The sequence below is a fragment of the Petromyzon marinus genome, chromosome 71, assembly GCF_048934315.1.
Source record: "Petromyzon marinus isolate PM22_M1 ecotype Great Lakes invasive population chromosome 71, UKy_Petmar_22M1.pri1.0, whole genome shotgun sequence".
In the NCBI taxonomy this organism is placed as follows: Eukaryota; Metazoa; Chordata; class Hyperoartia; order Petromyzontiformes; family Petromyzontidae; genus Petromyzon; species Petromyzon marinus.
This window is the reverse complement of record NC_133737.1, coordinates 2,406,535-2,429,259: the sequence shown is the minus strand read 5'-3', so window position 1 is coordinate 2,429,259 and position 22,725 is coordinate 2,406,535. Positions and strand designations below refer to the sequence as shown.

At 49.1% G+C, this 22,725-nt stretch overlaps 2 protein-coding genes across 4 annotated transcripts; one reads left to right on the top strand and one right to left on the bottom strand.

Annotated features, from left to right (window-relative positions):
• Positions 1-230: 230 nt before the first annotated feature.
• Positions 231-4,825, bottom strand: LOC142906852 (uncharacterized). 2 transcript variants are annotated; one of them, XM_076055520.1, is made up of 3 exons: positions 4,694-4,825; positions 3,288-3,350; positions 231-2,091 (listed from the first exon to the last, which is right to left on the bottom strand). In XM_076055520.1, exon 3 carries the CDS (start codon positions 2,061-2,063, stop codon positions 858-860), a length of 1,206 nt encoding a protein of 401 aa, XP_075911635.1. In that variant the 5' UTR covers positions 2,064-2,091; positions 3,288-3,350; positions 4,694-4,825; the 3' UTR covers positions 231-857. The 2 variants fall into 2 exon arrangements, with proteins under 2 accessions (XP_075911635.1, XP_075911636.1); XM_076055521.1 differs by lacking the exon at positions 3,288-3,350 and having other exon boundaries at positions 4,694-4,802.
• Positions 4,826-11,121: 6,296 nt separating this feature from the next.
• Positions 11,122-22,725, top strand: LOC142906851 (uncharacterized). 2 transcript variants are annotated; one of them, XM_076055518.1, is made up of 3 exons: positions 11,122-11,254; positions 12,586-12,648; positions 13,845-22,725. In XM_076055518.1, the coding sequence occupies exon 3, from the start codon at positions 13,873-13,875 to the stop codon at positions 15,076-15,078; it is 1,206 nt and encodes a 401-aa protein (XP_075911633.1). In that variant the 5' UTR covers positions 11,122-11,254; positions 12,586-12,648; positions 13,845-13,872; the 3' UTR covers positions 15,079-22,725. The 2 variants fall into 2 exon arrangements, with proteins under 2 accessions (XP_075911633.1, XP_075911634.1); XM_076055519.1 differs by lacking the exon at positions 12,586-12,648 and having other exon boundaries at positions 11,145-11,254.

Below are 22,725 nucleotides of genomic sequence, written 5' to 3'. Positions count from 1 at the left end.
TGCAAAGAACCTCTGTCTTGGAGAAGTCAATGTCATGTGAACCCACTGAATTATAACAGTGATCTGCCACGGCAGAGGAGTTCGTTCTACCGTGTTTCAAGTCTGTACCTTTCACCTGAAGACGGCCGCTTGCATTGTGGCCGAAACGTCTTCAGAATTTTATTGTGTTATTTTATTATTTTATTCTCATTCTACGTGACTTTACCGAAAGAACCAAAGAAGATGAATCCTTGCAGTCACGAAAGCTTTAAATCGAAATTGACAGGTATATTAACAAAATTGAATTACTGCACTGAAATATACTGCATCAGTTTACATCGTACTCACAAGAAGCTATTTTAAAAAAATATGCACCATCTGCTTAACAGTGTATGTACAACAAAATATTGCGCCATTCAAAACGAGTTTGCCATTGCTTGCTGGCGTCTGGGTCAAAATGTATCAAATTCTAAACATTACCTACAAACAAAACAACTGAGATGCCACATCAACCATCACCCCCTACTGACAGGCTCTAGTCCACATGCAGGCCGGTTCAGGGCCACTACCTTGTGCCACACAGGGGCAGCTGCTACTTGGGGATGCTCTTCAAGTGTTTGAAACGAGATACGACACAAAACTCCGAATTGCCAAGGCGATGAAGCAAGCACCATATAATTGAAATTATGATAACATAGTCAATGCTTGGGAGCTTATTGGCTCTCGCTCCTGGTTAGAGATCTACCCAACCCACAGGTCCACAAAGACTGGCCGCTCTTACCCTTCAGGTTGAACCTAGGAATTGAGTGTTAAACTTCATTCTTGTCATTAAAGGCCTGTGACAAAGGTGCATCTATTGGAGCGACATCATCTCTGCCTTACACATCTACCGGGTCTCCATTTGACTTTGTTTTGTCATGGAGGAAGTCCACCCACACCTCCACTTCCACAAACTGCTGGGAGTTGCCTCGCTCTGCCTCGCAGCCAGAATTCTCCTCCTGCTTTACGTTGCCTCCATCTATGTGAAGGTCCCATTTTGGAGTTGAATCTTCATCTTCACATTTCACCTTCACTTCTTTGCTCTTCACCACCACTTCTTCACATTTTACCCTCAATTCTTCACTCTTCACCATCACTTCTTCACATTTCACCTTCACCTCTTCATATTTCACCTTGATACCTTTAAAAGTGTCCAAGCTGGGATTTTCTTCCGGTTCTTGTTTCATGAGGGATGGGCTCATTGCGGCACTTTGACTTTCACAAGCTGATTTCAGACTCCACTCCTTGTGGATCTTCCGATGCTTGTGTGTTCTTTGGTGTACTTGAAGATGTGATGACTGTGCAAACGCCTTCCCACACACACTGCACTTGAAGGGTGTCTCTCCCGTGTGTGTTCTCTGGTGTACTTGAAGATTTGATGACTGTGCAAACGCCTTCCCACACACACTGCACTTGAACGGTTTCTCTCCTGTGTGTGTTCTCTGGTGTCTTTGAAGATGTGGTGACTGTGCAAACGTCTTCCCACAAACACTGCACTTGCAGGGTTTCTCTCCTGTGTGTATTCTCTGGTGTGTTACAAGGGTAGATGAATCTGAAAACGCCTTCCCACACACACTGCACTTGAAGGGCTTCTCTCCCGTGTGTGTTCTCTGGTGTCTTTGAAGATTTGGTGACTGCGCAAACGTCTTCCCACACACACTGCACTTGCAGGGTTTCTCTCCTGTGTGTATTCTCTGGTGTGCTACAAGAGTAGATGAATCTGAAAACGCCTTCTCACACACACTGCACTTGAAGGGTTTCTCTCCCGTGTGTGTTCTCTGGTGTACTTGAAGATTTGATGACTGTGCAAACGCCTTCCCACACACACTGCACTTGAAGGGTTTCTCTCCCGTGTGTGTTCTCTGGTGTCTTTGAAGATGTGGTGACCGTGCAAACGCCTTCCCACACACACTGCACTTGAAGGGTTTCTCTCCTGTGTGAGTTCTCTGGTGCCCTGTCAAATTTCCAGTACTATCCGTGCTGTTTGCATGCCGGTCGCATTGTTGCCTTTTTGCATCGAGCCGCGCCGAGTGCCTTTGCTCCATCAGACAAATTCTGCAGAGGAAGCGTCAGCTGCAGACAGAAAAAAAGAATATCCACACCATCTACACGTCAGTATTGATGCACAGAGGAATGCATACACATAGTAACACATGACTTACACGTCTATACTTATTCATATATTCATCATATAGTGAAAACGTGTCCAAAATTCATCACACGGGCTGTTATGGCACACAATGAGAGGGCAAATGGTCATAAACGTGCTGGAAGCACTCGTATCTTCAAAATGAATGTTAACCCAAAACTCCGAGCACACAATTTCGGCTGTCTGGATTCAAAAGGAATATTTATGAAAGATAAATTCAGCTGACATAGCAAAGGGTGTGGAAAATAATACTATTTGTGTTATGCAGAAATGCATAAATTAACGTTCAATCGCAACTTAGAGGTGTGAAGCCAGGCACAGATGTCCTTGAATGCTGGGACGAACAGTTCCGACTTCAGCTGCACGTGTGCTGTGATAACTTCCTGACTCCATTCTTACAAAGAGTTCCAGAGAAAAACTAAAATAAACTACCGTTTTGATATAACCTCCGTGCTCAATAGAGTTAATAGACTTGACTGCAAATACAAACTTGACCCTGTCACACACTGGCATGGTAAACAGTTGGTGGTGTGTCCAGATGCATGCCTGGCCACCTTGATCTGCTCAGTATTAATGCTTCCTTACTCCACCAAGTAATTAATTGAAGATCAATCAACATCGCCGAGGCTGCGTGTCTCTTTCTCCATGCGGTGAGATGTTAACTACCTCTCCTGGCATACAGGAAGTCATGGGTTAGATCCTGACCCTGACGCCTGCTGTATATTTGGAGTTTGCGTGTCTTTCTCTCTCTCCCTGTGGTCGCATGGATTTCCCTCCGGATCCGCCGGTTGTCCCCACTCCACATGCAGAGAGTGAACACCACGACGCGTCTAGAGTGAACACCGCCACACGTCTAGAGTCAACACCGCCATGCGTCTAGATTGAACACCGCCACGCATCTAGAGTGAACACCTCCACGCGTCCAGAGTGAACACCGCCATGCGTCTAGAGTGAACACCACCACACGTCTAGAGTGAACACCTCCACGCGTCCAGAGTGAACACTGCCACGCGTCTAGAGTGAACACCGCCACGCGTCCAGAGTGAACACTGCCACGCGCCCAGAGTGAACACCGCCACGCGTCTAGAGTGAACACCGCCACGCTGTTGACGAGCCTCACCTTGTGTTGTGGGCAGGTCGCTTCTGAAAACAAAAGCGGTACAGCAGCTCAAGCGGGCTTGGCCTGGTAAAAAAGAATGAAATAAAAACTGCGTCAATATTTAAAAGTAAAACAAAGTGACAAAGTGGCGAGCCGAGTGAAGACAAATTAAACTTAAGTGAGAGAGTTGAAACAACCGCGATCAGGCGAGGGCAGGAGGCAAGGCTCCGCGTGGCTAGGCCCCACGTTGTAAAGTTCCAACCTGGACATCGCTTCCATGCTTGCTGCTACTCAATTGACATCCTACGAGAGAGAGCGAGGCTATACCTCGGTAAACAACAACCACCACCACCACAACAACCACCACTACAACCACCACCACAACCACCACTACAACCACAACCAACACAACAACCACCGCAACAACCACCACCACAACCACCACCACAACCACCACCACAACCACCACCGCTACAACCACCACCGCAACAACTACCGCAACAACCACCACCACAACAACCACCACAACAACCACCACAACCACCACTACAACAACCACCACAACAACTACCACCACAACCAACACAACAACCACCACTACAACCGCATCAACCACTACCACAACCACCACCACAACCAACACCACAGCAACCACCACAGCAACCGCCACAACAACCACCACAACAACCACATCCACCACAACCACCACCAATACAACCACAACAACCACCACCACCAATACAACCACAACAACCACCACCACAACAACCACCACAACAACCACCACCACAACCACCACCACAACAACCACCACAACAACTACCACCACAACCAACACAACAACCACCACAACCACCACCACAACCATTACCACAACCACCACCACAGCAACCACAACCACAAAAACCACCACCACAACAACCACCACTACAACCGCATCAACCACTACCACAACGACCACCACCACAACACCACAGCAACCACTACAGCAACCACCACAGCAACCGCCACAACAACCACAACCACCACAACCACCAATACAACCACAACAACCACCACCACAACAACCACCACCACCAATACAACCACAACAACCACCACCACAACCGCCACAACCACCACCACAACAACCACCACAACAAGTAAAACAAAGTGACAAAGTTGCGAGCCGAATGAAGACAAATTAAACTTAAGCGAGAGAATTGAAGCAAACGCGATCAGGCGAGGGCAGGAGGCAAGGCCCCGCGTGGCTAGGCCCCGCGCTGTAAAGTTTCAACCTGGACATCGCTTCCATGCTCGCTCCTACTCAATCGACATCCTTAAGAGAGAGAGAGAGCCTGGCTCTACCTCGATAAACAACAACCACCACCACAACAACCACCACCACCACCACAACCACCACCACAACCGCGACGAGAATTTCTCACCTCGGATTTCAGTGCACAGCGGAGCAGCAGCTTCCTGTTACTTCGTGACGTCACGCGGCAGCAGGAGTTGACATGACGTCACTTGCGGGGTACAAAATACTCCCCTCCCACAATGAGCGACTCTATAACTTAAATAAATTATGTTAATGAGCCTGGCCCATACGTCGAGGGATGGGCGTAGGTGCCGAACTCGCCACAATAATCTCGCGACGGCTCTCATGAATATATTATGTTAATGAGCCGCCAGTCACCGGGAGTAGCTTTGCCCAAATAAGGATTCTACTTGAACAGATAAGGGAAGTGACTCAGGCAGAGGTGACGTCACGCTCAAGGCCGCGGTGGACAGGGTGGGGTGAATACCTTGGTGACATGACGTCACAAGCAAGGTACACCTCCCGCTGGCGTTTCACGTCGATGAGGTAATGCTGAGTGGTGACGTCACAGAGCAGGGTTGGAGTTTAAGTTGATTTAGATTCATTTTCCCTTGCTCCCTCCCTTGATCAGAGGCCCCTTGGGTGTGTGTGAGCTCAGCAACAACTGTGTGTGTGTGTGTACACTGTGTGTGTGTACACTGTGTGTGTGTACAGTGTGTGTGTGTACACTGTGTGTGTGTACACTGTGTGTGTTTGTACACTGTGTGTGTGTGTACACTGTGTGTGTTTGTACACTGTGTGTGTTTGTACACTGTGTGTGTGTACACTGTACACAGGTGGGGAGCGGGGCAGCGCGGGTTAAGCGTCTCTACCCATGGTGCACCGCGGGTTAGCGTCGCCACCCGTGATGCACTGCGGATTAACGGCCCTACCCACGATGCACCGCGGATTAACGGCCCGACCCGTGATGCACCGCGGACGGGCGGCGCGAGGGCTTTGAAAGGAGCACAAAAAGGGGACGCTTTGGGGAAGCACGAGGCTATCTTTTTTTATTTGACTGGAGATCAACAGGAGGGAGGGATCGAGGAGCCGTCACCTGACTGTTACTCGCACGTCCGTGGGACGGGGCAGAGAACAGCCAGATTCTGTTTACAGCATCATCTATCCGCGACCCCCGTCGCTGCGAGGTCGGACCGTAAGTACGAGAGAGAGAGGGGGGTAAGACAAAGGGACGAAATTCGGAGAGAAAATAGAGGGCAGACAGGTCGATTAGGTATCAGGCAGTAGCGAGATAGGGTTAGACCTGTCCTGCTGGTCCGTACCGACACGCCCAGTCTAAATTTTTGATTTTAAGCTTTCGTGACTGCAGTAATTCATATTCTTAGTTATTTCGGTAAAGGCACGTTGAAGGGAAATACAAGAATAAAATATATATATAAAACAATAAAAATTCTCACGACGTTTCGACCATAACACAACACAAACGTTCGGCCCAACGCATGCTCACCGACCAGATTCTGAGTGTGGAGCGAGCAAATCCAGATGCGCTGGTGATCGTACTTGGCGACTTTAACAAAGGTAATCTCAGCCACGAACTCCCCAAATACATACAATTCATGAAATGCCCTACCAGAGAAGGGAAAACTCTGGATCAATGCTACACTACAGTCAGTAGAGCCTACCACGCCGTCCCCCGAGCAGCACTGGGACACTCTGACCATGCCATGGTCCACCTGATTTCTGCATATAGGCAGAAACTAAAGCTCTGTAAACCTGCTGTGAGTACATCTAAAAAGTGGACCAGTGAGGCTGTGGAGGATTTGCGGGCATGCTTGGACTGTACTGACTTGGATATGTTCACGACTGCTACCAATAGTCTGGATGAACTCACAGAGGCTGTTACGTCGTACATCAGCTTCTGTGAGGACTGCTGTATTCCAACACGTACCAGGGTGAACTTCAACAACAACAAGCCCTGGTTCTAAGCAAAGCTCAGAAGGTTGAGGTTGGAGGAGGAAGCGTTTAGGAGTGGTGATAGAGACAGATTCAAGGAGTCGAAGAACAGGTTTAGCAAGGCGGTGAGAGAGGCTAAACGACTGTACTCAGAGAGACTTAAACACCAGTTCTCTGCTAACGACTCTGCTTCTGTCTGGAGAGGGCTCAGGCAGATCACCAACTATAAGCCCAGAGCCCCCCACACCACTAACGACTCCCACCTGGCCAACGACATGAACGAGTTCTACTGCAGATTTGAAAGACAATTGGACTGTCCTGAACTACCCCTTCCCACCCAAGAGGCCCCATCCCCCACCCCTACTACAGAGACGACTCTCTTCTTTCCGGAGGGAGAAGTTAATAGACTTTTCAAGAGGCAGAACCCACGCAAAGCAGCTGGGCCGGACTCTGTCTCTCCAGCCACCCTCAGGCACTGCGCTGACCAGCTGTCTCCAGTGTTCACCAACATCTTTAACACCTCCCTGGAGACATGCCATGTACCAGCCTGTCTCAAGTCCTCCACCATCATCCCTGTGCCCAAAAAGCTAAGGCCAACAGGACTAAATGATTATAGACCGGTCGCCCTTACCTCTGTGGTAATGAAGTCTTTTGAGCGCCTGGTCCTGGCACACCTCAAAGCCATCACAGACCCTCTCCTGGACCCCCTTCAGTTTGCCTACAGAGCCAACAGGTCTGTAGACGACGCAGTTAACATGGCCCTCCACTTCACCCTACAGCATCTGGACTCCCCAGCATCCTATGCCAGGATCCTGTTTGTGGACTTCAGCTCTGCCTTCAACACCATCATCCCTGCTGCCCTACTTCAGGACAAGCTCTTCCAGCTGAACGTGCCCTACTCCACCTGCGGGTGGATCACAGACTTCCTGTCTGACAGGAAGCAGTGCGTTAAGCTGGGAACACAAGTCTCTGAATCCAGGTCCATCAGCACCAGAACTCCTCAGTGCTGCGTCCTTTCCCCACTGCTCTTCTCCCTGTACACCAACAGCTGCACCTCCAATCATCTGTCCGTCAAACTCTTGAAGTTTGTGGACGACACCACCCTCATTGGGCTGATCTCTGGTGGGGATGAGTCTGACTATAGGTGGGAAGCTGACAACCTGGTGACCTGGTGTAGCAGAACAACTTAGAACTAAATGCTCTAAAGACAGTTGAGATGCTTGAGGACTTCAGGAAGAATACAGCCCCACTCACCCCCATCACCCTGTGCGACTCCCCAATCAAAACTGTGGAGTCCTTCCGCTTCCTGGGCACTATTCTCTCCCAGGACCTCAAGTGTGAACTGAACATCAGCTCCTTCACCAAGAGAGCTCAACAGAGGATGTACTTCCTACGGCAGCTGAAAAAATTCAACCTGCCAAAGACAATGATGGTGCACTTCTATACAGAAATCATTGAATCCATCCTCACCTCCTCCGTAACCGTCTGGTACACTGTTGCCACTGCCAAGGACAAGAGCAGACTGCAGCGTATCATCCACACTCCCGTCGCTCCAGAAGGACTCTGACCCAATTCCGCCTCCTGCTCCCCTTATGCCCCCAACGCCCGTTAACCCCCGGGTCATATGACGTCATTATGAGCATGCAATCGAATCCTCTTTGCGGCCGTTTTGAGCGCTCTGGCCGTTGGGGGGGGGGGGGGGGGGGTCGTGTCATCCCCCCCCCTCCTTCCCATTGTCTCTGTGCCTGCGTTCTTCGCCGGTGATTCATCGGTAATCCCCTCACTCCCTCCCACTTAAGCCAACTCTTATCTGCCTAGGGGCCTTTCCCTCCGACCCCACTGTTTACCCTGCCACTGGGTACTGGCTGAAGTTTCCATCCCCCCCCCCCGCCCCCCGTGTTGTGAATGCTTCATCGCGGCCGGCTTGTTAAGCTCTACGCCCCCTTTTTTGGGGGGGGCCGCCATGTAATCCGGTCTGGGGGGCTCAGCCAATTTCCTGGTCCGGGGAAACCGTGGAACGTCCCTGCTAGTGGGGTCCCCAGGTGAAAACCCATTGTACCAGGTGATCCCTCGAGACCCTACGAGGGTGCATGCGAGTGTTTAGTGGGGCATGCGTTCGTGGAGGGGGGGGGGGTGCGTGGAGGGGGTAGCGCTGACCGAGCTGCTCCGCTGCGGTGGCACCACACAATCTACCATCCCTCGAGGACCTGCACACCTCGAGGAGCATGAGGCGAGCGAGGACGATTTGTGGCCGATTCCTCCCACCCTGGACACTTCTCTCTTCCAGCTACATCTGCTGCTAGCCTCTTCAACAAGGCCAAGGGCTTATACTGACTTTAACATTTTATCTACAAAATGACACCTGCCATATTTACACTGTTACTCTATTTGTATTTTTTGCATTTTCAGATTGTATCTTACCACTTATTTAAGATTCCTATATGTTGAATGTAAATTCCTTGTCTGTGCAAACTTTCATGGCGAATACAACCTTTCTGATTAAAGTCATGTAAATAGAAAACAATAACAAAGAAAAAATGTGTTTATTTTTAATATTTAAATTGTCATTTCATTTAAGATTTTTTCTTTAATGAAACATGTTTTTTTTTAATTTACCTGACTTTACCGAAAGAACCACTGTACACACACACAGTGTACACATACACAGTGTATATACACTGTGCACACAAAGTGTACACACAAAGTGTACACACACAGTGTACACAAACACTGTGTACACACACGCACAGTGTACACACACACAGTGTACACACACAGTGTACACACACACACAGTATATACACTGTACACACAGTGTACACATACACAGTGTATATACACTGTACACAGTGTACACACGCAGTGTACACACACAGTGTACACACACACAGTGTACACACACACAGTGTACATATACACTGTGCACACACACAGTGTACACACACACACAGTGTGCACACACAGTGTACACACAGACACACAGTGTATATACACTGTACACACACAGTGTACACACACAGTGTACACAAACACTGTGTACACACACACAGTGTGCACACACAGTGTACACACACAGTGTACACACACACAGTATATACACTGTACACACAGTGTATATACACTGTACACACACAGTGTACGCACACAGTGTACACACACAGTGTGCACACACAGTGTACACACACAGTGTACACACACACAGTGCATACACACAGTGTACACACACACTGTACACACAGTGTACACAGACTGTGTACACACACAGTGTACACACACACAGTGTATATACACTGTGCACACACAGTGTATATACACTGTACACATAAAGTGTACACACACAGTGTGGACACAGTGTGCACACACAGTGTACACACAGACACAGTGTATATACACTGTACACACAGTGTACACACACACAGTGTACACACACACAGTGTGCACACACACAGTATATATACACTGTACACACAGTGTATATACACTGTACACACAGTGTATATACACTGTACACACAGTGTATATACACTGTACACACACACAGTGTACACACACACAGTGTACACAGTGCATACACACAGTGCATATACACGCAGTGTACACACACACAGTGTACACACACAGTGTACACACACACTGTACAAACACACAGTGTACACACACACACAGTGCATACACACACAGTGTACACACACAGAGTACACACAAAGTGTACACACAGTGTACACAAACACAGTGTGTACACACACACACAGTGTGCACACACAGTGTACACATACACAGTATATATACACTGTACACACAGTGTACACACACAGCGTATATACACTGTACACACAGTGTACATACACACACAGTGTATATACACTGTACACACACAGTGTACACACACAGTGTACACACACACAGTGTACATATACACTGTACACAGACAGTGTACACACACAGTGTACACACACACACAGTGTACACACACGAGGTGTACACACACACAGTGTATATACACTGTGCACACACAGGGTATATACACTGTACACACAGTGTACACACACAGTGTACACACAAAGTGTACACACAGTGTACACAAACACTGTGTACACACACAGTGTACACACACAGTATATATATAGACTGTACACACACAGTGTACACACACAGAGTGTACACACACAGTGTACACATACACAGTGTACACACACACAGTTGTTGCCGAGCTCACACACCCAAGGGGTATCTGATCAAGGGAGGGAACAATGCAAAATTAATCTAAATCAACTTAAACTCCAACCCTGCTCTGTGACGTCACCACTCAGCATTACCTCATCGACGTGAAACGCCAGCGGGAGGTGTACCTTGCTTGTGACGTCATGTCACCAAGGTATTCACCCCACCCTGTCCACCGCGGCCTTGAGCGTGACGTCACCTCTGCCTGAGTCACTTCCCTTATCTGTTCAAGTAGAATCCTTATTTGGGCAAAGCTACTCCCGGTGACTGGCGGCTCATTAACATAATATATTCATGAGAGCCGTCGCGAGATTATTGTGGCGAGTTCGGCACCTACGCCCATCCCTCGACGTATGGGCCAGGCTCATTAACATAATTTATTTAAGTTATAGAGTCGCTCATTGTGGGAGGGGAGTATTTTGTACCCCGCAAGTGACGTCATGTCAACTCCTGCTGCCGCGTGACGTCACGAAGTAACAGGAAGCTGCTGCTCCGCTGTGCACTGAAATCCGAGGTGAGAAATTCTCGTCGCGGTTGTGGTGGTGGTTGTGGTGGTGGTGGTGGTTGTTGTGGTGGTGGTTGTTGTTTATCGAGGTAGAGCCAGGCTCTCTCTCTCTCTTAAGGATGTCGATTGAGTAGGAGCGAGCATGGAAGCGATGTCCAGGTTGAAACTTTACAGCGCGGGGCCTAGCCACGCGGGGCCTTGCCTCCTGCCCTCGCCTGATCGCGTTTGCTTCAATTCTCTCGCTTAAGTTTAATTTGTCTTCATTCGGCTCGCAACTTTGTCACTTTGTTTTACTTGTTGTGGTGGTTGTTGTGGCGGTTGTGGTGGTGGTTGTTGTGGTTGTATTGGTGGTGGTGGTTGTTGTGGTGGTGGTTGTTGTGGTTGTATTGGTGGTTGTGGTGGTTGTGGTTGTTGTGGCGGTTGCTGTGGTGGTTGCTGTAGTGGTTGCTGTGGTGTTGTGGTGGTGGTCGTTGTGGTAGTGGTTGATGCGGTTGTAGTGGTGGTTGTTGTGGTGGTGGTTTTTGTGGTTGTGGTTGCTGTGGTGGTGGTTGTGGTAATGGTTGTGGTGGTGGTTGTGGTGGTTGTTGTGTTGGTTGTGGTGGTAGTTGTTGTGGTGGTTGTTGTGGTGGTGGTTGTGGTGGTGGTTGTTGTGGTGGTTGGTGTGGTGGTGGTTGTTGTGGTTGTATTGGTGGTGGTGGTTGTTGTGGTTGTATTGGTGGTGGTTGTGGTGGATGTGGTTGTTGTGGTGGTTGTTGTGGCGGTTGCTGTGGTGGTTGCTGTGGTGTTGGTTGTGGTGGTGGTTGTGGTAGTGGTTGATGCGGTTGTAGTGGTGGTTGTTGTGTTGGTTGTGGTGGTAGTTGTTGTGGTGGTTGTTGTAGTGGTGGTTGTGGTGGTTGTTGTGGTGGTTGTTGTGGTGGTGGTTGTTGCGGTAGTTGTTGCGGTGGTGGTTGTAGCGGTGGTGGTTGTGGTGGTGGTTGTGGTGGTGGTTGTGGTGGTGGTTGTTGCGGTGGTTGTTGTGTTGGTTGTGGTTGTAGTGGTGGTTGTGGTGGTGGTTGTAGTGGTGGTTGTTGTGGTGGTGGTGGTTGTTGTTTACCGAGGTATAGCCTCGCTCTCTCTCGTAGGATGTCAATTGAGTAGCAGCAAGCATGGAAGCGATGTCCAGGTTGGAACTTTACAACGTGGGGCCTAGCCACGCGGAGCCTTGCCTCCTGCCCTCGCCTGATCGCGGTTGTTTCAACTCTCTCACTTAAGTTTAATTTGTCTTCACTCGGCTCGCCACTTTGTCACTTTGTTTTACTTTTAAATATTGACGCAGTTTTTATTTCATTCTTTTTTACCAGGCCAAGCCCGCTTGAGCTGCTGTACCGCTTTTGTTTTCAGAAGCGACCTGCCCACAACACAAGGTGAGGCTCGTCAACAGCGTGGCGGTGTTCACTCTAGACGCGTGGCGGTGTTCACTCTGGGCGCGTGGCAGTGTTCACTCTGGACGCGTGGCGGTGTTCACTCTAGACGCGTGGCAGTGTTCACTCTGGACGCGTGGAGGTGTTCACTCTAGACGTGTGGTGGTGTTCACTCTAGACGCATGGCGGTGTTCACTCTGGACGCGTGGAGGTGTTCACTCTAGATGCGTGGCGGTGTTCAATCTAGACGCATGGCGGTGTTGACTCTAGACGTGTGGCGGTGTTCACTCTAGACGCGTCGTGGTGTTCACTCTCTGCATGTGGAGTGGGGACAACCGGCGGATCCGGAGGGAAATCCATGCGACCACAGGGAGAGAGAGAAAGACACGCAAACTCCAAATATACAGCAGGCGTCAGGGTCAGGATCTAACCCATGACTTCCTGTATGCCAGGAGAGGTAGTTAACATCTCACCGCATGGAGAAAGAGACACGCAGCCTCGGCGATGTTGATTGATCTTCAATTAATTACTTGGTGGAGTAAGGAAGCATTAATACTGAGCAGATCAAGGTGGCCAGGCATGCATCTGGACACACCACCAACTGTTTACCATGCCAGTGTGTGACAGGGTCAAGTTTGTATTTGCAGTCAAGTCTATTAACTCTATTGAGCACGGAGGTTATATCAAAACGGTAGTTTATTTTAGTTTTTCTCTGGAACTCTTTGTAAGAATGGAGTCAGGAAGTTATCACAGCACACGTGCAGCTGAAGTCGGAACTGTTCGTCCCAGCATTCAAGGACATCTGTGCCTGGCTTCACACCTCTAAGTTGCGATTGAACGTTAATTTATGCATTTCTGCATAACACAAATAGTATTATTTTCCACACCCTTTGCTATGTCAGCTGAATTTATCTTTCATAAATATTCCTTTTGAATCCAGACAGCCGAAATTGTGTGCTCGGAGTTTTGGGTTAACATTCATTTTGAAGATACGAGTGCTTCCAGCACGTTTATGACCATTTGCCCTCTCATTGTGTGCCATAACAGCCCGTGTGATGAATTTTGGACACGTTTTCACTATATGATGAATATATGAATAAGTATAGACGTGTAAGTCATGTGTTACTATGTGTATGCATTCCTCTGTGCATCAATACTGACGTGTAGATGGTGTGGATATTCTTTTTTTCTGTCTGCAGCTGACGCTTCCTCTGCAGAATTTGTCTGATGGAGCAAAGGCACTCGGCGCGGCTCGATGCAAAAAGGCAACAATGCGACCGGCATGCAAACAGCACGGATAGTACTGGAAATTTGACAGGGCACCAGAGAACTCACACAGGAGAGAAACCCTTCAAGTGCAGTGTGTGTGGGAAGGCGTTTGCACGGTCACCACATCTTCAAAGACACCAGAGAACACACACGGGAGAGAAACCCTTCAAGTGCAGTGTGTGTGGGAAGGCGTTTGCACAGTCATCAAATCTTCAAGTACACCAGAGAACACACACGGGAGAGAAACCCTTCAAGTGCAGTGTGTGTGAGAAGGCGTTTTCAGATTCATCTACTCTTGTAGCACACCAGAGAATACACACAGGAGAGAAACCCTGCAAGTGCAGTGTGTGTGGGAAGACGTTTGCGCAGTCACCAAATCTTCAAAGACACCAGAGAACACACACGGGAGAGAAGCCCTTCAAGTGCAGTGTGTGTGGGAAGGCGTTTTCAGATTCATCTACCCTTGTAACACACCAGAGAATACACACAGGAGAGAAACCCTGCAAGTGCAGTGTTTGTGGGAAGACGTTTGCACAGTCACCACATCTTCAAAGACACCAGAGAACACACACAGGAGAGAAACCGTTCAAGTGCAGTGTGTGTGGGAAGGCGTTTGCACAGTCATCAAATCTTCAAGTACACCAGAGAACACACACGGGAGAGACACCCTTCAAGTGCAGTGTGTGTGGGAAGGCGTTTGCACAGTCATCACATCTTCAAGTACACCAAAGAACACACAAGCATCGGAAGATCCACAAGGAGTGGAGTCTGAAATCAGCTTGTGAAAGTCAAAGTGCCGCAATGAGCCCATCCCTCATGAAACAAGAACCGGAAGAAAATCCCAGCTTGGACACTTTTAAAGGTATCAAGGTGAAATATGAAGAGGTGAAGGTGAAATGTGAAGAAGTGATGGTGAAGAGTGAAGAATTGAGGGTAAAATGTGAAGAAGTGGTGGTGAAGAGCAAAGAAGTGAAGGTGAAATGTGAAGATGAAGATTCAACTCCAAAATGGGACCTTCACATAGATGGAGGCAACGTAAAGCAGGAGGAGAATTCTGGCTGCGAGGCAGAGCGAGGCAACTCCCAGCAGTTTGTGGAAGTGGAGGTGTGGGTGGACTTCCTCCATGACAAAACAAAGTCAAATGGAGACCCGGTAGATGTGTAAGGCAGAGATGATGTCGCTCCAATAGATGCACCTTTGTCACAGGCCTTTAATGACAAGAATGAAGTTTAACACTCAATTCCTAGGTTCAACCTGAAGGGTAAGAGCGGCCAGTCTTTGTGGACCTGTGGGTTGGGTAGATCTCTAACCAGGAGCGAGAGCCAATAAGCTCCCAAGCATTGACTATGTTATCATAATTTCAATTATATGGTGCTTGCTTCATCGCCTTGGCAATTCGGAGTTTTGTGTCGTATCTCGTTTCAAACACTTGAAGAGCATCCCCAAGTAGCAGCTGCCCCTGTGTGGCACAAGGTAGTGGCCCTGAACCGGCCTGCATGTGGACTAGAGCCTGTCAGTAGGGGGTGATGGTTGATGTGGCATCTCAGTTGTTTTGTTTGTAGGTAATGTTTAGAAATTGATACATTTTGACCCAGACGCCAGCAAGCAATGGCAAACTCGTTTTGAATGGCGCAATATTTTGTTGTACATACACTGTTAAGCAGATGGTGCATATTTTTTTAAAATAGCTTCTTGTGAGTACGATGTAAACTGATGCAGTATATTTCAGTGCAGTAATTCAATTTTGTTAATATACCTGTCAATTTCGATTTAAAGCTTTCGTGACTGCAAGGATTCATCTTCTTTGGTTCTTTCGGTAAAGTCACGTAGAATGAGAATAAAATAATAAAATAACACAATAAAATTCTGAAGACGTTTCGGCCACAATGCAAGCGGCCGTCTTCAGGTGAAAGGTACAGACTTGAAACACGGTAGAACGAACTCCTCTGCCGTGGCAGATCACTGTTATAATTCAGTGGGTTCACATGACATTGACTTCTCCAAGACAGAGGTTCTTTGCAAACCAACCGGCTATCATGAGCGATTCGTTCATGAGGCCATCCACATATACAAAGAGACAATTTCAACCGAGAAGATGGATTCTGGCTTAGTAACCATTGGAAAGATGTTTTAAACCATTTCGGTTCTTAATTAATTGTATTTTACGAGGACCTTCAGACCGCAGCTCTTTCGCTGGCACTGACTCTTAATACCTCTCACACCACGGTTAATGGTATGGTTTATAACATGGAGTATAACAGCGCCTCGCAGCTGTTTCTCCCCTCCTTCCTCCTCCGCTCCAACCATGGATGGACTCGTCCGTCTGAACGTAGCTGTCCGTGGTGCTGAAGTGGAAGGTAAGAATCCACCCGTTTTTTCACCATATAACATTGTGATATAACATTGAGGTAGTTTATAGTTTCGTTTTTATTGGTTTACTATGTGATATTCATTATATAGTGTAGTGTATACCCAGTTAATGTTAATAGCTCGGCTTATTGAAGAATGTATTGAGTGATATAATATTGAGGTAGTTTATATTTTAGTTTTTATTGGTTTACTATATGATATATAGTGTAGTGTATACCCAGTTAATGTTAATAGCTCAGCTTATTGAAGACTATATTGAGTACATTTATTATATTGACGTGATTTAGAATTAGGTTTTTCACATCGCTTTACTGCATGACAGTTGAGTTGTTGCAACCCCCTTTGGCGTCCATGTATGAGGTGCCTCTGTCTATTTCTGTGACCAGTCACAAGCTAATCCCTTAGCTATTTCAATGCTAAATTACTAGTTGCCTCTGTGGATGTGTAGGTTTTGACTTTAACATAGCCATTCCTGTGACCAGTCACAAGCTAATCCCTCAGCTATTTGATATGTAAACCCCTTTGTCAAGGCGCCTCACTTCTCCAAACCAGTTTAAAAGTCGCTACGAATCTTAACATCCTTCATTGAAGCTCTGTCGTCCCGACAGGTCTGTACCTTTCACCTGAAGACAGCCGCTTGCGTTGTGGCCGAAACGTCGTGAGAATTTTATTGTGTCAATTTATTATTTTATTCTCATTCTACGTGACCTTACCGAAAGAACCAAAGAAGATGAATGCTTGCAGTCACGAAAGCTTTAAATCGAAATTTAAGACTCTATACCATAGAGCCCAATGCATTTCCGACCAGGAACACATTACCAGTGAACTCAAGCACGTACACCAGGCTCTCAGAGCTAATGGTTACTCCGACTACACAATCGGCAAAGCAATCACTCCAGTCAGGAAGAAGGATCCTCTTGTGGAGCCACTCAAAACCATCACCTTACCCTACATTGCAGGGGTCACTAAAAAGATCTCCAAAATCCTGAATAAACACAAGATCCAGGTCCGATTCAACACAGTACATAAAATCCGTGATCTGGTTCCATCTGTAAAAGATGCTGTTCCAGACATACAGTACTCGGGCGTTTATAAACTAAAGTGCCTCTGTGGTAGTAGCTACATTGGAGAAACCAAACGACATATCTCGGACCGCATCCGCGAGCATAAAGCAGACTTGAAACACGGTAGAACGATCTCCTCTGCCGTGGCAGATCACTGTTATAATTCAGTGGGCTCACATGACATTGACTTCTCCAAGACGGAGGTTCTTTGCAAACCAACTGGCTACCATGAGAGATTTGTTCATGAGGCCATCCACATAGACAAACACAGAGACAATTTCAACCGAGAAGATGGATTCTGGCTTAGTAACCATTGGAAATATGTTTTAAACCATTTCGGTTCTTAATTAATTGTATTTAACGATGACTTTCAGACCGCAGCTCTTTCGCTGGCACTGACTCTTAATACCTCTCAGACCACGGTTAATGGTATGGTTTATAACATGGAGTATAACAGCGCCTCGCAGCTGTTTCTCCCCTCCTTCCTCCTCCGCTCCAACCATGGATGGACTCGTCCGTCTGAACGTAGCTGTCCGTGGTGCTGAAGTGGAAGGTAAGAATCCACCCGTTTTTTCACCATATAACATTGTGATATAACATTGAGGTAGTTTATATTTTAGTTTTTTATTGGTTTACTATATGGTATTCATTATATAGTGTAGTGTATAACCAGTTAATGTTAATAGCTCAGCTTATTGAAGAATATTTTGAGTGCATTTATTATATTGATGTAATTTAGAATTAGGTTTTTAACATCGCTTTACTGTATGACAGCTGACTTGTTGCAACCCCCTTTGGCGTCCATGTACGAGGTGCCTCTGTGGATGTGTAGGCTTTGACTTTAACATCTATTTTTGTGACCAGTCACAAGCTAATCCCTTAGCTATTTCAATGCTAAATTACTAGTTGCCTCTGTGGATGTGTAGGTTTTAACTTTAACATAGCCATTTCTGTGACCAGTCACAAGCTAATCCCTCAGCTATTTGATATGTAAACCCCTTTGTCAAGGTGCCTCACTTCTCCCAACCAGCTTAAAAGTCGCTACGAATCTTAACAGCATTCATTGAAGCTCTGTGGATGTGTAGGCCTTTACTTTAACATCTATTTCTATGACCAGTCACAAGCTAATCCCTTAGCTATTTCAATGCTAAATTACTAGTTGCCTCTGTGGATGTGTAGGTTTTGACTTTAACATAGCTATTCCTGTGACCAGTCACAAGCTAATCCCTCAGCTCTTTGATATGTAAACCCTTTTGTCAAGGCGCCTCACTTCTCCAAACCAGCTTAAAAGTCGCTACGAATCTTAACATCCTTCATTGAAGCTCTGTCGTCCCGAAAGTTCTGTACCTTTCACCTGAAGACGGCCGCTTGCGTTGTGGCCGAAACGTCGTGACAATTTTATTGTGTTATTTTATTTTATTCTCATTCTACATGACTTTACCGAAAGAACCAAACAAGATACCTGTCAATAATTTAGAATGTCTACTTGTCTGATTGTGTGCATACATGTAACATTTTGTCTATGAGGGTCAAACATTGAATAAGTGATGTTAGGACAAAGTGTGTGTTTTGGAAGTAACCTGTACAGATAACTCAGGTGAGACTCATTGTTCTTGTGATACAGGTCAAAGGGTATTTTTTTGTTTTCAGGAAGCATCTCCCTCTGCAACAACTCATTCTCTTTGAAATAGGGAGCACACTCGGATCATTCATCAGTTACAAAGCATACCACTCAAAAGTTACACGTAGAGCAGAATTATTCTCTACAACACCAATTATAATTTTGTATTACGTGTTGACGTAGGTTTTGTCGAATTAGGACGAGAAATGTCCCTTGCTGATTAACGTCTGGATGTTCACAACCATGGGTTGAAGCAAGCCTAACCACCTGCGGCGCCCCTCACAACCGGGTAACGACGGGAAGCACCCGGCGTTACCCGGGCGAAAAAGACACACATCGACCCACACACACAAACACATCGACTTACACACACAGACATCCACTTTATACACACACGTGGAGTTACACACAATTCGACATACACACATACAGCGACTCACACACATATGTAGACTCTCACACACACATGGACCTAAGCACACATAGATTTACACACATCGACTAAGAGACACACATGGACTTACACACAACATGGACCCACGCACACACATTGACGTATACACACACATGGACTCACACCGGGGTTTCGGAGTACCCGAAGGGCTGGGGTCTCTCTCGCTGGAGCCGCCCTCCATGGTTTAAATCTGCGGACGTTGACCACCGTCTCTCGGCCCCTCTCCCCGCGTTGGATCAGCACCGTCCAGGGGGGGATCTGCCGCACCATGGTCCAGGATCCACGCCAGTAGGTGGTCAGCTTCCCCACCTGTCCAGCCCCTACGCGCGGGGTGTGCAGCCGCACCTTAGAGCCCGCTGAGTAGAAGGGGGGCTCCACACCGGGCCGGGCGCCCTGCTCTTGCCGCTGATGTGCAGCCTCCGCCTGTTGGTAAGCCCGGCCACGGGCCCCTCGCAGGGTCCCCATCAGGTGCTCCATGGGCTGGCTCCCTTGCTCCGGTTGCGGCGGGGGAACGCCGAACAACGGATCTGCTGGTAGGCGAGACTTACGACCAAACATCGTTAGGAACGGGGTCTGTCTCGTAGATGTGTGTACGGTGGTGGCGTAGGCGAACAGGGCATAGGGGAGGTGTTCGTCCCAATCCTGTTGATTGGCGGCCGCCATACATTTGAGCTTCCCGGCTAAGGTCTGGTTCATATGCTCCTCCATACCATTCGCCTAGGGGTGGTATGCCATAGTTTGGTCCTTCTGGATTCCGAACTCGCGGCACAGAGTCTGAAATAGCTCTGCCTCGAACTCACTATCCTGGTCAGTAATGACTCGGTCAGGGATCCCATGTTTAAGTACGTAATGATCCACATGCTCGGGTGACCACAAGGGCCGTTTTATCTGGGATCGCCACCGCCACTGGGTAGCGCGTGAAATACTCCACCGCCACGAGGATGTACCGGTTGCCTCGGTGGGATCGTGGGAATGGCCCCTGTAGGTCGATCCCAACTAGCTGGTTGATGACGCAGAATGGCCTCGGACACCTGATGCTGCGCCGGTTTCTGCCCACACTGCTGACAAGTGCGGCAGCCCTGTACCCAGGTGGCCACGTCTTGTGCCAGTTTGGGCCAGAGATCCTGGCGACACAGGGTCTCCCGAGTGCGCCGTTGCCCATCATGGCCCCCTAGCGGGTGATCATGCACCAACCGTAGCAGCTGGGGCCACACCTGGGCGGGAACACAGATGCACCCCGGCTGCACGGCTTTGGTTAGTTCCCGCACCACTCCGTTCTCTACACACAACCGGGCGTACCAACCACTCCAGGGTCCCTGCAGGGTGACCTTTTCCTCCTTCAGGGCCGCCTCCACCGCCGCCAGGTCCGGGTCCCGCCGCTGGGCCTGTCTCAGCTGCTTGTGATCCAGGCCCGGGAACGCACAGCCGACGTCCTCTTGGATCCGTCCGGGCGGTGCGGAGCGGCCCGTCGGGCCCCGGGGTGTGGGCCCCATGCCCTCTGGGCGGTCCACTGGGTCCCTGGCTCCTTCTGCAGGGTCCTCCATGGCACACACGGCACTTTCAGCGGAGGGGGGTTAGTCTCAGGGCGCTCTAGGGGGACCGTTGCCTGTCGGCAGCGTCCCCCCGTGAAGCACGGGCAGGCCTCCTCCGCCCTCGTCTCGGCGCGCACCGTGGGTCGCCTTGACAAGGCGTCCGCGTTTGCGTGCGTCCGCCCTGCCCTGTACTCGATCTGCAGATTATACTCCTGCAGCTGCGTCAGCCACCGGGCCATCTGCCCCCACGGTTCCTTGAACGTTAGGAGAAACTGCAGAGCATAATGGTCAGTGCACACGTGACATTTCCTGCTGTACAGATACGGCCGGAACTGCTTACACGTGAAAATCACGGCATACAGTTCCTGACGGGTCATGCAATAATTCAGCTCGGCCCTGCTCAGGGTCCGGCTGGCGTATGCGATGACCCGCTCTATCCCATCCTGCACCTGTGACAACACCGCGCCCAGCCCACTGCTGCAGGCGTCAGTGTCCAAAATAAAATCGGTGGAAAAGTCAGGGAAAGCCAGGGTGGGGGGTATGGGCGAGGTGGTCCTCCGTCCACTGATAGGGGTTCTTAGGGGAAGTGAGTTTGGTGAGGGGGCATGCAATCTCGCTGAATCCCTTCACAAATCGACGACAATAAGTGGCTAGCCCCAAAAACGACCTGATCTCCGTCAGATTCCTCAGTCTTGGCCATTCCACTACGGCGCGTACCTTCTCCGGGTCGGTGCGCACCCCTGCCTCGCTGACGCGGTGTCCGAGGTACCCAACCTCGCACTGCGCAATATGACACGCGGCTTGAGCTCGAGATGGGCTTCTCGCAGTCGTTGGAACTGTGGTGCCACGACAGTGAAACCGCTCCGTGGGAGCCGTGCCTGCAGCGGGGGTGCTGCGGCAGAGAAACCACGAGGCTGCCATCGCAGCGCTTCCCCCACCACCCTCCACGTGAACGCACACACGCTCTCATGTAGCGCCTCGTGGGGGGGTCACCTGCCCCTGAGTTTTCACCCGAGGGCCTCCATCGTGGGGGTGCTCCACGGTTTCTTAGGGCCAGGGAATTGGCAGAACCCCCCCCCCCCCAGGCCGAATGGCACTGCGGCGCGGTGGATTAAATTAAAACTGCACGGCCACGGCGAACTACTGAGAACCGCAGTGAGGGAACACCCAGGGCACACGCGGATCGGCAGGCAGGAGGGGGGCGGGGCGGTACAAGAGGATGCCGTGCACTTGGTTAAACAATGGAGGGGAGGGGCCCTCGCCCTTGCACAGCGTGTGGTGCAGCGGGCGTCGGAGAGGGGGATAAATCCGATTGGCCAAGGGCAGGAAATCCGAGGCTCCGGATTGGACGAGAGGCCAGCGGGTTCGCGGCGCATTAGCTTTGAAGTAGGGGGATAAAAAGGGACGAAAATTGAGAAGCGAGCTCTCTTTGTGTTCGGGGTCTGCTGGAGTGAGGGACCAAGGAGTCATTGTCCCCTGCTACTCGAACGTCCGTGAGACGGGTCGCAGAGCAGCCAGGTCCAGTTCCCAGCCAAAGCCACGTGCAGCCTCGCCTCTCCGCGACTACCTACACCTCGAGAGCGGATCGTAAGTACAAAGGAGAGAGGTAATGCCAGGAGGGAATATCCGTTAAGGAGAGTGAGTAGGGAGAGGTCAGGCTAATTGGGTCCTAGGCCGTAGAGAGATAGGTTTGATCTGCCCTGCTGGTCCACACTGACACAGATAGGTTGGCTTCATTTATCGAGGAATAAATCGCCAGTAGACATTAAA